General features: G+C 46.2%; 1 protein-coding gene across 1 annotated transcript in view; it reads left to right on the top strand.

The window, feature by feature from the left end:
* tshr (thyroid stimulating hormone receptor) overlaps window positions 1-13,944 on the top strand; it is an 85,462-nt gene that overhangs the window by 57,753 nt on the left and 13,765 nt on the right. The window contains exon 7 of the mRNA XM_048536985.2: window positions 11,850-11,918. Within this exon, the coding sequence (XP_048392942.1) occupies window positions 11,850-11,918 (69 nt within the window). The remainder of the gene's footprint in view (window positions 1-11,849; window positions 11,919-13,944) is intronic.

Genomic DNA, 13,944 nt, shown 5'->3' with positions numbered 1-13,944 from the left:
TTAGATGTTTCAGTAAGAACAGAGAAGATGGTAAAAGGGGCGGAGGTGTGGCATTGTTGGTCAAGGACAGTATTACAGTTGCAGAAAGGATGTTTGGGGACTCATCAACTGAGGTAGTATGGGCTGAGGTTAGAAACAGGAAAGGAGAGGTCACCCTGTTGGGAGTTTTCTATAGGCCTCCGAATAGTTCCAGAGATGTAGAGGAAAGGACAGCAAAGATGATTCTCGATAGGAGTGAGAGAGACAGGGTAGTTGTCAAGGGGAACTTCAACTTTGCAAATATTGACTGGGAACACTATAGTTTGAGTACGATAGATGGGTCAGTTTTTGTCCAGTGTGTGCAGGAGGGCTTCCTGACACAGTATGTAGACAGGCCAACAAGGGGCGAAACCACATTAGATTTGGTACTGGGTAATGAGCCCAGCCAGGAGTTAGATTTGGAAGTAGGTGAGCACTTTGGTGATAGCAATCACAATTCGGTTATGTTTACTTTAGTGATGGAAAGGGATAGGTGTATACCACTGGGCAAGAGTTATAGCTGGGGGAAAGGCAATTACGATGAGATTAGGCAAGATTTAGGGAGCATAGGATGGGGAAGGAAACTGCAGGGGATGGGCACATTAGAAATGTGGAGCTTACTCAAGGAAAAGCTCCTGTGTGTCCTAGAAACGTATGTACCTGTTAGGCAGGGAGGAAGCTGTAGAGTGCGGGAGCTGTGGTTTGTGAAGGAGTTGGAATCTCTGGTCAAGAGGAAGAAGAAGGCTTATGTTAGGATGAGATGTGAAGGCTCAGTTAGGGCATTTGAGGGCTACGAGGTAGCCAGGAAAGACCTAAAGAGAGAGCTCAGAAGAGCCAGGAGGAGACATGAGAAGTTGTTGGCGGATAGGATCAGGGTAAACCCTAAGGCTTTCTATAGGTATTTAAGGAACAAGAGTGACGAAAGTAAGATTAGGCCCAATCAAGGATAGTAGTGGTAAGTTGTGTGTGGAGTCAGATGAGATCGGGGAAGCGCTAAATGAATATTTTTCAACAGTATTCACTCTAGAAAATGACAATGTTGTCGAGGTGAATACTGAGATACAGGCTGCTAGACTAGATGGGATTGAGGTTCACAAGGAAGAGGTATTAGAAATCCTTCAGAAGGTGAAGATAGATAAGTCACCTGGGCCAGATGGGATTTATCCTCGGATCCTCTGGGAAGCCAGGGAGGAGATTGCTGAGCCTTTGGCATTGATCTTTAACTCGTCATTGTCTACAGGAATAGTGCCAGATGACTGGAGGATAGCAAATGTGGTTCCCTGTTCAAGAAGGGGAGTAGAGACAACCCTGGTAATTATAGACCAGTGAGCCTTACCTCAGTTGTTGGTAAAGTTTTGGAAAAGGTTAGAAGAGATAGGATTTATAATCATCTAGAAAATAATAAATTGATTAGGGATAGTCAGCACGGTTTTGTGAAGGGAAGGTCGTGCCTCACAAACCTTATTGAGTTCTTTGAGAAGGTGACGAAACAGGTAGATGACAGTAAACCGGTTGATGTGGTGTATATGGATTTCTTCAAGGCGTTCAATAAGGTTCCCCACAATCGGCTATTGTACGAAATGCAGAGGAATGGGATTGTGCGAGATATAGCAGTTTGCATCGGAAATTGGCTTGCTGAAAGGAGACAGAGTGTGGTAGTTGATGGGGAATGTTCATCCTGGAGACCAGTTACTAGTGTTGTACCGCAAGGGTCGGTGTTGGGTCCACTGCTGTTTGTCATTTTTATAAACGACCTGGACGAGGGCGTAGAAGGATGGGTTAGTAAATTTGCAGACGACACTAAGGTCGGTGGAGTTGTGGATAGTGACGAGGGATGCTATAGGTTGCAGAGAGACATAGATAAGCTGCAGAGCTGGGCTGAGAGGTGGCAAATGGAGTTTAATGTGGACAAAAGTGAGGTGATGCACTTTGGTAGGAGTAACCAGAAGGCAAATTACAGGGCTAATGGTAAGATTCTTAGCAGTGTAGATGAGCAGAGAGATCTCGGTGTCCATGTACACAGATCCTTGAAAGTTGCCACCCAGGTTGACAGGGCTGTTAAGAAGGCATACAGCGTTTTAGCTTTTATTAATAGAGGGATCGAGTTCTGGAACCAAGAGGTTATAGTGAAGCTGTACAAAACTCTGGTGCGGCCGCACTTGGAGTATTGTGTACAGTTCTGGTCACCGCATTATAAGAAGGATGTGGAAGCTTTTGAAAGGGTGCAGAGGAGATTTACTCGGATGTTGCCTGGTATGGAGGGAAGGTCTTATGAGGAAAGGCTGAGGGACTTGAGGCTGTTTTCATTAGAGAGAAGAAGGTTGAGAGGTGACTTAATTGAGACATATAAAATAATCAGAGGGTTAGGTAGGGTGGATAGGGAGAGCCTTTTTCCTAGAATGGTGACGGCGAGCACGAGGGGGCATAGCTTTAAATTGAGGGGTGAAAGATATAGGACAGATGTCAGAGGTAGCTTCTTTACTCAGAGAGTAGTAAGGGAATGGAACGCTTTGTCTGCAACGGTAGTAGATTCGCCAACTTTGGGTACATTTAAGTTGTCATTGGACAAGCATATGGATGTACATGGAATAGAGTAGGTTAGATGGGCTTGAGATCGGTATGACAGGTCGGCACAACATCGAGGGCCGAAGGGCCTGTACTGTGCTGTGATGTTCTATGTTCTATGTTCTATGAGATGGGGGGGCTTGTCTTATGAAGAGAGACTGAGTAGTTTACTTTCTGGAGTTCAGAAGAATGAGAGGAGATCTAAATGAAGTGTATGAGAAGCTAGACACAGAGAGGATGTTTCCTCATGTGGGACAATAGAACAAAAGGTAAGGAGTAGCAGATTTAAAACAGAGTCGAGGAGAAATTACCTCTCTCAAAAGGTCTTGAATCAGTGGAATTCACTGTCCCAGAGTGCAGTGGCTGCTGGCACATTGAGAAGATTTAAGGAGGAGATAGATTTTAACGAGTAATGAGTTGAAGGCAGGAAAGTGGAGTTGAGGCTGAGAAGAGATCAGCCATGATCCTAGCAAGTGGCAGAGAGGGCTCAAGGAGAAACACCTGCTCCTAGATTTTATGGTTTTATATTCTTTCTTGGTTATGTTCTCATGAATGTAGAATGTAGAACATAGAACAATACAGCGCAGAACAGGCCCTTAGGCCCTCGATGTGGCGCCGACCTGTGGACTAATCTAAGCCCCTCCCCCTACACTATCCCGTCATCATCCATCTGCTTATCCAAGGACTGTTTAAATGCCCCTAATGTGGCTGAGTTAACTACATTGTCAGGCAGGGCATTCCACGCCCTTACCACTCTCTGAGTAAAGAACCTGCCTCTGACATCTGTCTTAAATCTATCACCCCTCAATTTGCAGCTATGTCCCCTCGTACAAGCTGAAATCATCATCCTCAGAAAAAGACGCTCACTGTCCACCCTATCTAATCCTCTGATCATCTCGTGTGTTTCTTTTAAATCACCTCTTAGCCTCCTTCTCTCCAATGAGAACAGACCCAAGTCCCTTAGCCTTTCTTCATAGGGCCTGCGCTCCAGACCAGGCAACATCCTGGTAAATCTCCTCTGCACCTTTTCCAATGCTTCCACATCCTTCCTGTAATGGGGCGACCAGAACTGCATGCAATATTCCAAGTGAGGCCGCACTAACGTTTTGTACAGTTGCAGCATGACATCACGGCTCCGGAACTCAATCCCTCAACCGATAAAACCTAACACATCATAAGCCTTTTTAACAGCATTATCAACCTGGGTGGCAACTTTCAGGGATCTATATACATGGACACCAAGATCCCTCTGCACATCTACACTACCAAGAATCTTTCCATAGACCCGGTATTCTGCCTTCCTATTATTCCTGCCAAAGTGTATCACCTCACATTTATCCGTATTAAACTCTCTATCCATATTAAATATCCCTTTTGAATATTTGCCAAAGGAATTAGAAAGTGTTTAAACTGATTTGGCAAATTTGTGGGAAATATTAGCAAGGACATACAAGATGCACAGAGAATTGGGAGAGTCAGATAGCATCAAAGTATAGGGAATAATGTGACATTAGATAGGATCAGTGTAAGAGGGAATGAAATAATGTCCAGATTCAGTTCATAAATGTGGACACACAGAGGTGAGGGCTCCCGTGTGGGAAGATGATAATGATCTTTTGGTGCCAGTAGCTTGCTGAAAAATAACACAGTGCTGGGTACAATATATTTATTACAAAACGAGGAAATGCAGATTCTGGAGATCCAAAACGATAAACAGAAATTGCAGGAGAAACTCAGCAGGCCCAGCAGCTTCTGTGGAGATAGAAACACTGACCCTTCTCCATAAGTTTTAGTTGAGATATGGACAGAGATATGGACTGATTTACAGCAAAAATAATTAGCTGGGGGTATCCACTTTTAAAGGGGTAAGAACATTCTGGCCTGAATAAATTGGAATCAAAGATTGGCATTATTGGGCAGCTTTCAGAGAAGAAATAGTTCAGGGATAGTTGAGATACATAACCAAGAGGAGAAATGGTAGGAAAATTAAACTAGATCTCCCAGGATGACAGAAAATCATAAAAATAAAATAAAGCAAAAGAAACGTGTTGAGGTGGATAACACAGTCAAGAATCTGGCTGATTATTGAAATTTCAGAGAGGAAATGAAATGAAAAATAGGAGCAAAGAGAGAGTATGAGAAGAGACTGGCAGTTAAAATGAAAGGGAATGCAAAAGTCTTTGAGTGTCATGTAAACAGGGAAAGGAGAATTGATTAGGAGTAAAAAAGGACAATTTATGGATGGAGGCAAGCAGTATATATGTGATATTAAATGAATATGTTGCAACTGTCTTTATTGAGGTAGAAAGTATTGCTAAAGTCGCTGTGAAAGAGGAGGAAGTTGAGAACATAGAACAGTACAAGCTCTTCGGCCCATGATGTTGTGCCAAGCTTTTACCCTAATTCTAAGGTCTATTTAACTTTCACCCCTACCTTATATTATCATCCATATGCCTAGCTAATAGCCGCTTAAATGCCTCTAATGAGGCAGACTTCACTACCTGTTCCAGCAATGCATTCCACACCCCAACCACTCTCTGAGTAAAGAACCTACCTCTGATGTCCCCCTATTTTTACCTACATACTTAGTGTTCCCAGACAGTCTCCCATCCAAGTATTAACCAGGCCTGTGTCTGCTTAGTATCCAAGATCAGGTGTTTTCAGGCTAGTATGCCCATAGAAAGGCTAGAAATTAGTGAAGAGGAGTCCCCAGATAGTCGGGGCTGAACTTAAAGTTGTCAAGTCACTAGGAATGGATGAGATACACCCAAAGATACTAGGGAAGTAAGGTTGGTAACTGTTAGGTTTGCTCTTCCAATCCTCTTTAAATACAGGGGTGAGAAATTGTACATTAACACCTTTGGTTAAAAAGCCCACAACTATAAGCCTGTTATCTTGACCTTGGTGATGAGAAAGCTTTCAGAAGCGATCATTTTGAACAAAATTAACATTCATTTCAACACATATGGATTCATTAAAGAAAGTCAGCCTTAGTTAAAGGTAAGGTATGGTGAACCAACTTGCCTTGTTTTTTTTGCTGAGATAATGGCAGAGAGGCTAGATGAGGAGAATGCAGTTGATGTGGTGCATATAGAATCCATAAAGGAATGTGAGACAGTGCCACACAAAGGCTAGACAGTAAAGTAGAAGCCCATTGAATAACAATCTGGATGTGGAGTTGTCTGAGTGACAGGAAATGGAGATTAGCAGTGAACATTTGCAGTTCTGATTGGAGGATGGTAAATAGTGGAGAATTCACGCAGTTTTCATTAATGGGAACAATGCTTTGATATATATTGATAATTTGGGACACAGAGGCACAACATCAGAATTTGCAGCTGTCTCAAAATCTGAAAGCATTGTGAACTGCATGGAAGATAGTGCTGAACTTTAAGAGGATATAGACATTTGATGGAACGGGCAGATAAGTCGAACCAGAGAAGTGTGAAGTTTAATGGGAAGAAGGAGATGCAATGGAAAATGGAGGCCGCTGCTTTAAAGCAGGTGCAGGTGAAAGACAAAGGACCTGGGGATGGGGATCAAAGGTAGTAGGGTAGGTTGAGATGAAATGAATAGTAAAGGGTACAGGATCCTGGGCTTTAGAAATAGGGACATACAGTACAAAATTGAGTATTTTATGGCCTAATTAGGGACAATCAGTATGGCTTTCTGCATGGCAGATTATGTCTGACCAACCTGATTGAATTTTTTGAGGAGGTCATAAAGGTGATTGCTGAGGGTAGGACAGTGGATGTTTTTTACATGGATTTTGGTAAGGCTTTCAACAAGGTCCCTCATGGCAGGCTCATCCATGAGATTAAAATGCATGGAATCCATGATGACGTAATTACGTGGATCCAGAATTGGCTTGCCCATAGAAGACAGAGGGTAGTAGTGGAAGGGTGCTTTTCAGGCTGGTTGTCCTTGACTAATTGACCACAGAGATCCCTACTTGGACCTCTGCTGTTTGTTACTTATATTAATGACTTAGATGAAAATGTACGTAGATGGGTTAGTAAGTTTGCAGATGATATAAAGATCAGTGGAGTTGTGGATAGTGTGGAGGGCTGTCAAAGGATACAGCAGCATATAGACTATAAGACATAGGAGTGGAAGTAATATAGATCAGTTGCAGATATGGGCAGAAAAATGGCAGGTAGAGTTTAATTCAGGGAAGTGTGAGGTGCTGCACTTTGGGAGATCAAATGTTAAGGAAAAGTATACAGTTAATGGTAGGACTCTGAACAGCATTGATGTACAGAGAGACCTTAGAGTACAAATTCATATCTCCCGGAAAGTGGCCACACATGTAGACAGGGTGGTAAAGAAGGCAAATGGCATACTTGATAACAAAATGTGGAGCTGGATGAACACAACAGGCCAAGCAGCATCTTAGGAGCACAAAAGCTGACGTTTCGGGCCGAGACCCTTCATCAGAAAAGGGGGAGGGGGAGAGGGTTCTGAAATAAATAGGGAGAGAGGGGGAGGCGGACTGAAGATGGACAGAGGAGAAGATAGGTGGAGAGGAGACAGACAAGTTAAAGAGGTGGGGATGGAGCCTGTAGAAGCGAGTGTAGGTGGGGAGGTAGGGAGGGGATAGGTCAGTGCAGGGAGGATGGATAGGTCAAGGGGGCGGGATGAGGTTAGTAGGAAGGAAATGGGGGTGCGGCTTGAGGTGGGTGGAGGGGATAGGTGAGAGGAAGAACAGGTTAGGGAGGTGGGGACAAGCTGGGCTGGTTTTGGGATGCAGTGGGGGGGAGGGGACGAGCTGTGCTAGTTGTGTGATGCCGTGGGGGGAGAGGACGAACTGCGCTGGTTTTGGGATGCAGTGGGGAGGGGAGATTTTGAAGCTTGTGAAGTCCACATTGATACCATTGGGCTGCAGGGTTCCCAAGCAGAATATGAGTTGCTGTTCCTGCAACCTTCGGGTGGCATCATTGTGGCACTGCAGGAGGCCCATGATGGACATGTCATCTAGAGAATGGGAGGGGGAGTTGAAATGGTTCGCGACTGGGAGGTGCAGTTGTTTGTTGCGAACCGAGCGGAGGTGTTCTGCAAAGCGGTCCCCAAGCCTCCGCTTGGTTTCCCCAATGTAGAGGAAGCCACACCGGGTACAATGGATACAGTATACCACATTGACAGATGTGCAGGTGAACATCTGCTTGATATGGAAAGTCATCTTGGGGCCTGGGATAGGGGTGTGGGAGGAAGTGTGGGGGCAAGTGTAGCACTTCCTGTGGTTGCAGGGGAAAATTCCGGGGGTGGTGGGGTTGGACAGGAGTGTGGAGCGGACAAGGGAGTTGCGGAGAGAGTGGTCTCTCCGGAAAGCAGATAAGGGTGGGGATGGAAAAATGCCTTTGGTGGTAGGGTCGGATTGCAGATGGCAGAAGTGTCAGAGGATGATGCGTTGTATCCAGAGTTTGGTGGGGTGGTATATGAGGACAAGGGGGATTCTCTTTTGGCAGTTATTGTGGGGACAGGGTGTGAGGGATGAGTTGCGGGAAATGCAGGAGACACGGTCGAGGGCATTCTTGACCACCGGGGAAAGGGGATGTCGCGGTCCTTGAAAAACGAGGACATCTGAGATGTACGGGACTGGAATGCCTCATCCTGGGAGCAGATGCAGCGGAGGCATAGGAATTCAGAATAGGGGATGGAATTTTTGCAGGAAGGTGGGTGGGAGGAGGTGTACTCTAGGTAGCTGTGGGAGTCAGTGGGCTTGAAATGGATATTGGTTTCTAGGTGGTTGCCTGAGATGGACACTGAGAGGTCCAGGAAGGTGAGGGATGTGTTGGAGATAGCCCAGGCGAACTTGAGGTTGGGGTGGAAGGTGTTGGTGAAGTGGATGAACTGTTTGAGCTCCTCGTGGGAGCACGAGGCGGCGCCGATGCAGTCATCAATGTAATGGAGGAAGAGGTGGGGTTTGGGGCCTGTGTAGGTGCGGAAGAGGGACTGTTCCACGTAACCTCCAGAGAGGTAGGCATAGCTAGGGCCCATGCAGGTACCCATGGCCACCCCCTTTGTCTGTAGGAAGTGGGAGGAATCGAAAGAGAAGTTGTTGAGGGTGAGGATGAGTTTGGTTTGGCGGATGAGGGTGTTGGGTGGAGGGGGACCGATCGGGTCTGCGGGACAGGAAGAAACGGAGGGTCTTTAGGCCATTTGCATGAGGAATACAGGTGTATAGGGACTGGGTATCGATGGTGAAAATGAGGTGTTGGAGACCGGGGAATTGGAAGTTCTGGAGGAGGTGGAGGGCGTGGGTGGTGTTACGGACGTAGGTAGGGATTTACTGGACCAAAAGGGAGAAAATGGAGTTGAGATAACTCGAAATAGGTTTGGTGGGGCAGGAGCAGGTGGAGACAATGGGGGCAGGCAGGTTTGTGGATTTTGGGAAGGAGATAGAAGCGGGTGGTGCGGGGTTGGGGAATGATGCAGTTCGAGGCTGTGGGTGGGAGACCACCTGAGGTGATGAGGTTGTGGATGGTTTGGGAGATGATGGTTTGGTGCTCAGGGGTGGGGTCATGATCGAGGGGGCAATAGGCGGACGTGTCAGAGAGTTGGCGTTTGGCCTCGGTGATGTAGAGGTCAGTGTGCCATACTACCACTGCGTCACCCTTGTCTGTGGGTTTGATGGTGAGGTTGGGGTTGGAACAGAGGGCTGCCCGTTCTGCGGGGGAGAAGTTGGAGTGGGTGAGGGAGGTTGAGAGGTTGACGCGGTCGATGTCTCGACGGCAGTTGGAGATGAAGAGGTCAAGGGAGGGTAGGAGGCCTGGGGGTGGTGTCCAGGAGGAGGACTTGTGTTGGAGGTGGGCGAAGGGGTCAGTGGAGGGAGGGTTATGCTCCCGTTAAAGAAGTAAGCGTGGAGGTGGAGGCGGCGGAAAAATTGCTCGATGTCCAAACGTGACCAGTATTCATTGATGAGTGAGGTTCCAAGAGGTTCTGGGTTCAACTCCTGGATGAGCCCAGGCTTTTTGCTTTAGGGCAGCACGGTGGCTCAGAGGTTAGCACTGCAGCCTCACAGTAGCAGGGACCCAGGTTTGATTCCACCTCAGGCGACTGTTTGTGTGGAGTTTGCACATTCTCCCGATGTCTGCATGGGTTTCCTCAGGGTGATTAGATTAGATTAGATTCCCTACAGTGTGGAAACAGGCCCTTCGGCCCAACAAGTCCAAACTGCCCCTTGAAGCATCCCACCCACACCCATCCCCCTATAACCCACACACCCCTGAACACTACGGGCAATTTAGCATGGCCAATCCACCTAGCCTGCACATCTTTGGTCTGTGGGAGTAAACCGGAGCACCCAGAGGAAACCCACGCAGACACGGGGAGAATATGCAAACTCTACACAGACAGACACCCAAGGCTGGAATTGAACCTGGGTCCCTGGTGCTGTGAGGCTGCAGTGCTAACCACTGAGCCACCGTGCTGTGATGAAGGGTCTAGGCCCAAAACGTCAGCTTTTCTGTTCCTAAGATGCAGCTTGGCCTGCTGTCTTCATCCAGCTCTACACTTTGTTGGCTCGTTTTCTTCAGAGTGCTCTGATTTCCTTCCACAGTCCAAAGATGTGCAGGCTGGGTGGATTGGCCATGCTAAATTGCCCATAGTGTTCAGGGACGTGTAGATTAGGTGGGTTTATAGGGAGTATGGATGCGTTGTTCTGAGGGTCGGTGTGGACTTGTTGGGCCAAAGGGCCTGTTTCCACACTGTAGGGATTCTACGATAACCTTGGACTTAAAGGAGGGAAACAGTGCAAAGGGTTTGGGAGGGCATTCCAGAGTTTAGGATTTAGACCAAAAGCAGAAGTTGCTGGAAAAATCCAGCAGGTCCGGAAGAATCTGTGAAGAAAAAATCAGAGTTAATGTTTCAGGTTCTGAGGAAGTGTCACAGGGCTTAAAACATTAACTCTGATTTTTTTTTCTTCACAGATGCTGCCAAACGTGCTGAGCTTTTCCAGCAACTTCTGTTTTTGTTCCTGATTTACAGCATCTGCACTTCTTTTGATTTTCACTCAGGATTAAGACGTTGAGTCTAACAGCAGTCCATGGGGAAGTCAAGCAAATTTGAATTGGAATTGGAGTTGGAAGAGTTTTGAGATCTCGGAGCTGAGAGTGAAGGGCAGGGATGTGGGTTTAAAATGGAAAGGTTGAGAATTCCAGCCTAGATCAGGGGCGTTGTTTCATCCTGGTTTCACCTCAGCTGACTCTAGTTGAATCCAGCTCCAAGCCTCTGAAAGAACTGCCAAGCCAAAGCCAGCTTGGCAAATCCCAAGCCTGACCTGGCACTTAACAGCTTCTTAAACTGAGGAACCTGCCTGAGTTCCAAGAAATCCAATCCAGGTTTACTGAAGCTCCCTTGAACCTTTGCCAAGTTACTTTCTGTTCCCGCTCCATAACCTGATGAAACACTCTGTGTGTGTTGCAGCATCCCATCAGCAAACGACATCAAGTCAACTTTCAAATCAAACACATAACCCTGACATCACAGGCCAGGGTGAAAGTCAGGAAAAGGAGCAGCAAAGCATCAGCATAGGGTCAAGGTGAGGGGTCAGTGCCGAGTTAATATGGGGTCAGAATAGGGTCAAGGTGAGGGGTCAGTAGAGGCTCAGGGTGAAGAGTCAGTACAGGGTTAATATGGGACTGGAAAAGGGTCAGAGTGAGGGGACAATATGTGGCAAGGATGAGGGGCCACTACAGGGCTAACACAGTACCAGGTCAAGGTATGGGGTCACTGCAGGGTTAATATGGGGTCAGTATTGGCTCAGAGTGAGGGCGAAATATGGGGGCAGGGTGAAGGGTCACTGAAGGATTCAGACGGGGTCTGAGCAGTGTCAGGGTGAGGGCGCAGTCCATTGCCAAGTAGGTTCCCTCCTGAGGGAAAAATTAGTTCACGCTGTCAACAGCAAGCCCACGTGATGAAGGACGTTCCAATGCAGCAAGTGTAAACCCGAGAGAACGTCTTTCATTGATTGAATAAGTTTTCCATGTATCTGCTGCCCTCTTTACTCCTGTTCTCCATTGGTTTGTCTCCATGTCTTTTCCTTTCCAGTTTGTTTGTTGTTATTTATTCTGACGTGGAATATGGCATTTCTTTCAGTGTTGCTTGCCATGCCTCCCGTCCCCCACCATACTGGTCATGCTGCTCAGTGCCCATTGACACAAGCCTCACTGTGAAGCATCAACCCTCATGTGTATAACAGAGTTGAAAGTTTGTTTTAAAAAAAATCTGTAAAATCACTGCTTTCTTTTGTATTTCCCTTCCTCCAGAAAACTGTACAACAACGGGTTCACAAAGGTGCAGGCCTATGCATTCAATGGGACGAAACTAGATGCTGTGTAGGTATTGCATTTACTGGACAGCTGCTTTAGTGGCTAACATCATATTCATTGAAGCATTGACCTCACCCTTAACAGTTACATGAAAATATTTATAACATCTTCACATTCTCACAGCTTGATGGTGACATATACATCATCTCTAACCTTCTCCTTATCATAAGAAATTAATGAAGAAAGAACAGTTATGGATTTAAAATCTCATTGTGCAGACTCTGCAAGTGTAAAGAGCACTATTATGAATAACCAAAGTATTTTTAATGGGTTCATGAAGTCGTCCTTCAGACAAGCAATTCTTCACCACAGTTCTTTCCCTCATTGGTTAGGCTCGGACATTGTTCACTGGAGTTTAAAAGAATGAGGTGATCGCAGAGAAACCTATAAAGTTCTTCCACTTCTGCTTCTGCCTGAATCCAGATAGCACAAACACGGAAGGGAATGCTTTAGGGGTTAGTGAGAATATAAATGTCCCCAAAAACTGAAAGGTAGCTCCTGAAAATGGAAAAGTAGACCTTGAGAAAACCTCGTGTGGGTCCCTCAGGGGAAAACCAGCAATTATTTTTACCCCAGTTGTATATCTCCATTTTTGTCACTTCAGCCTCGATGGTAATGCCCTCAGCTGCTGAGTTACTAATCTCTGGAATTCTCTCCCTGAAACTTTCCAACTTCCTTAGCTGTCTTTTTTTTTTGAAATATTAAACTGCAGGCTCCATCTCCTGTTGCAAAAGATCCCTTGGCAGCATTTTGAAGGAAAGCAGGGTAATTTTTGCAGCCAACGTTGGATCGTTAAATGATTTCACAGAGAAACCATACTGTACCTCTGCACTGTTCGTACCGTTTAGTTGCTGCATTTCCCTCCTTCCAATAGTAACCACATTCCATAGATTTGTCATCTACCCTGATAGCTCCCTGTCTGGCTCAGTATTGAATCTGATCTGATTGTGCCTGTGCCAGTATGTTCTATGATATAAAGGGTAACACATACTTGTCTATGTGAGCTTTGTTGGCAAGTCCAATATTTGTTGCCCATCTGTAAACGCCTTTGGACTGAGTGCCTTCCTGAACCATTTCAGAGAGCAGTTTGTGGCTCTGCAGTCAGACTAGGTTAGGATGGCAGATTTCCTTCAGAGGGCACGAATTCAATCTTTACAACAATCAATGATAGCTGTCCCACTGAGAGTTTGTTAATTGAATTGAAATGCCACAAATTGTCATCGTGGGATTTGAACCCACATCCCCAGAGCATTAGCCTAGGTTCCTAATCCAAATATATTAGCAACCCATCTCGCCCTGGCACTGAAGAGCCAGCCTCACTTTGTATGGTCAAGTGCGGGATTGGGACGTGAGCCCACAACATTGTGACGCTTGTTAGCATTAAGACCTTTCTCATTAGCTTCTGTAATGTTCTGTGCTCCTCCTCCCCACTCTGTTCATTCATGATAAAGCCAGGAGCTGCCAGGTACTTGGTTGTACAGGAGAAAGGTTCCTGGAGAGGAGCACCATTCAGGTCCATAGCTGTTGATCTGCAGTTGGGACTTGGATAGAGTGGGAAGTGAAAGGGGAAGAACTGGAAAATAGGATCGAGAATCGGCCACTCAGCCCTTTGAGCTTGGTCTGCTATTCAATATTATCATGCCTGACAATCCGACTTAATACCCTGTTCCAAACTCAATTAACCTGTTCCACACCATCATCCCATGTCCTGTGATCCCAGGAGCGAGACTGAACTTTTTTCAATGAAAACATTCAATGTTTTGGCCTCAACCACTTTCTGCAGTAGAGGACTCTATAGGCTCACCACTCTCTGGGTGAAGAAATTTCACCTCATATAATCATAGAATCCCTCCAGTGTGGAAACAGGCCCTTCACACTGAACCTCAGACTATCCCACCCAGATCCATTCCCCTGTAACTGACCTAATCTACACATGCCTGACCACTGTGGGTAATTTAGCATGGACAATTTACCTAACCTGCACACCTTTGGACTGTGGGAGGAAACCAGAACACCCAGCGGAAACCCACGC

The sequence above is a fragment of the Stegostoma tigrinum genome, chromosome 10, assembly GCF_030684315.1.
Source record: "Stegostoma tigrinum isolate sSteTig4 chromosome 10, sSteTig4.hap1, whole genome shotgun sequence".
In the NCBI taxonomy this organism is placed as follows: Eukaryota; Metazoa; Chordata; class Chondrichthyes; order Orectolobiformes; family Stegostomatidae; genus Stegostoma; species Stegostoma tigrinum.
This window is presented reverse-complemented; position numbering and strand designations above follow the sequence as displayed.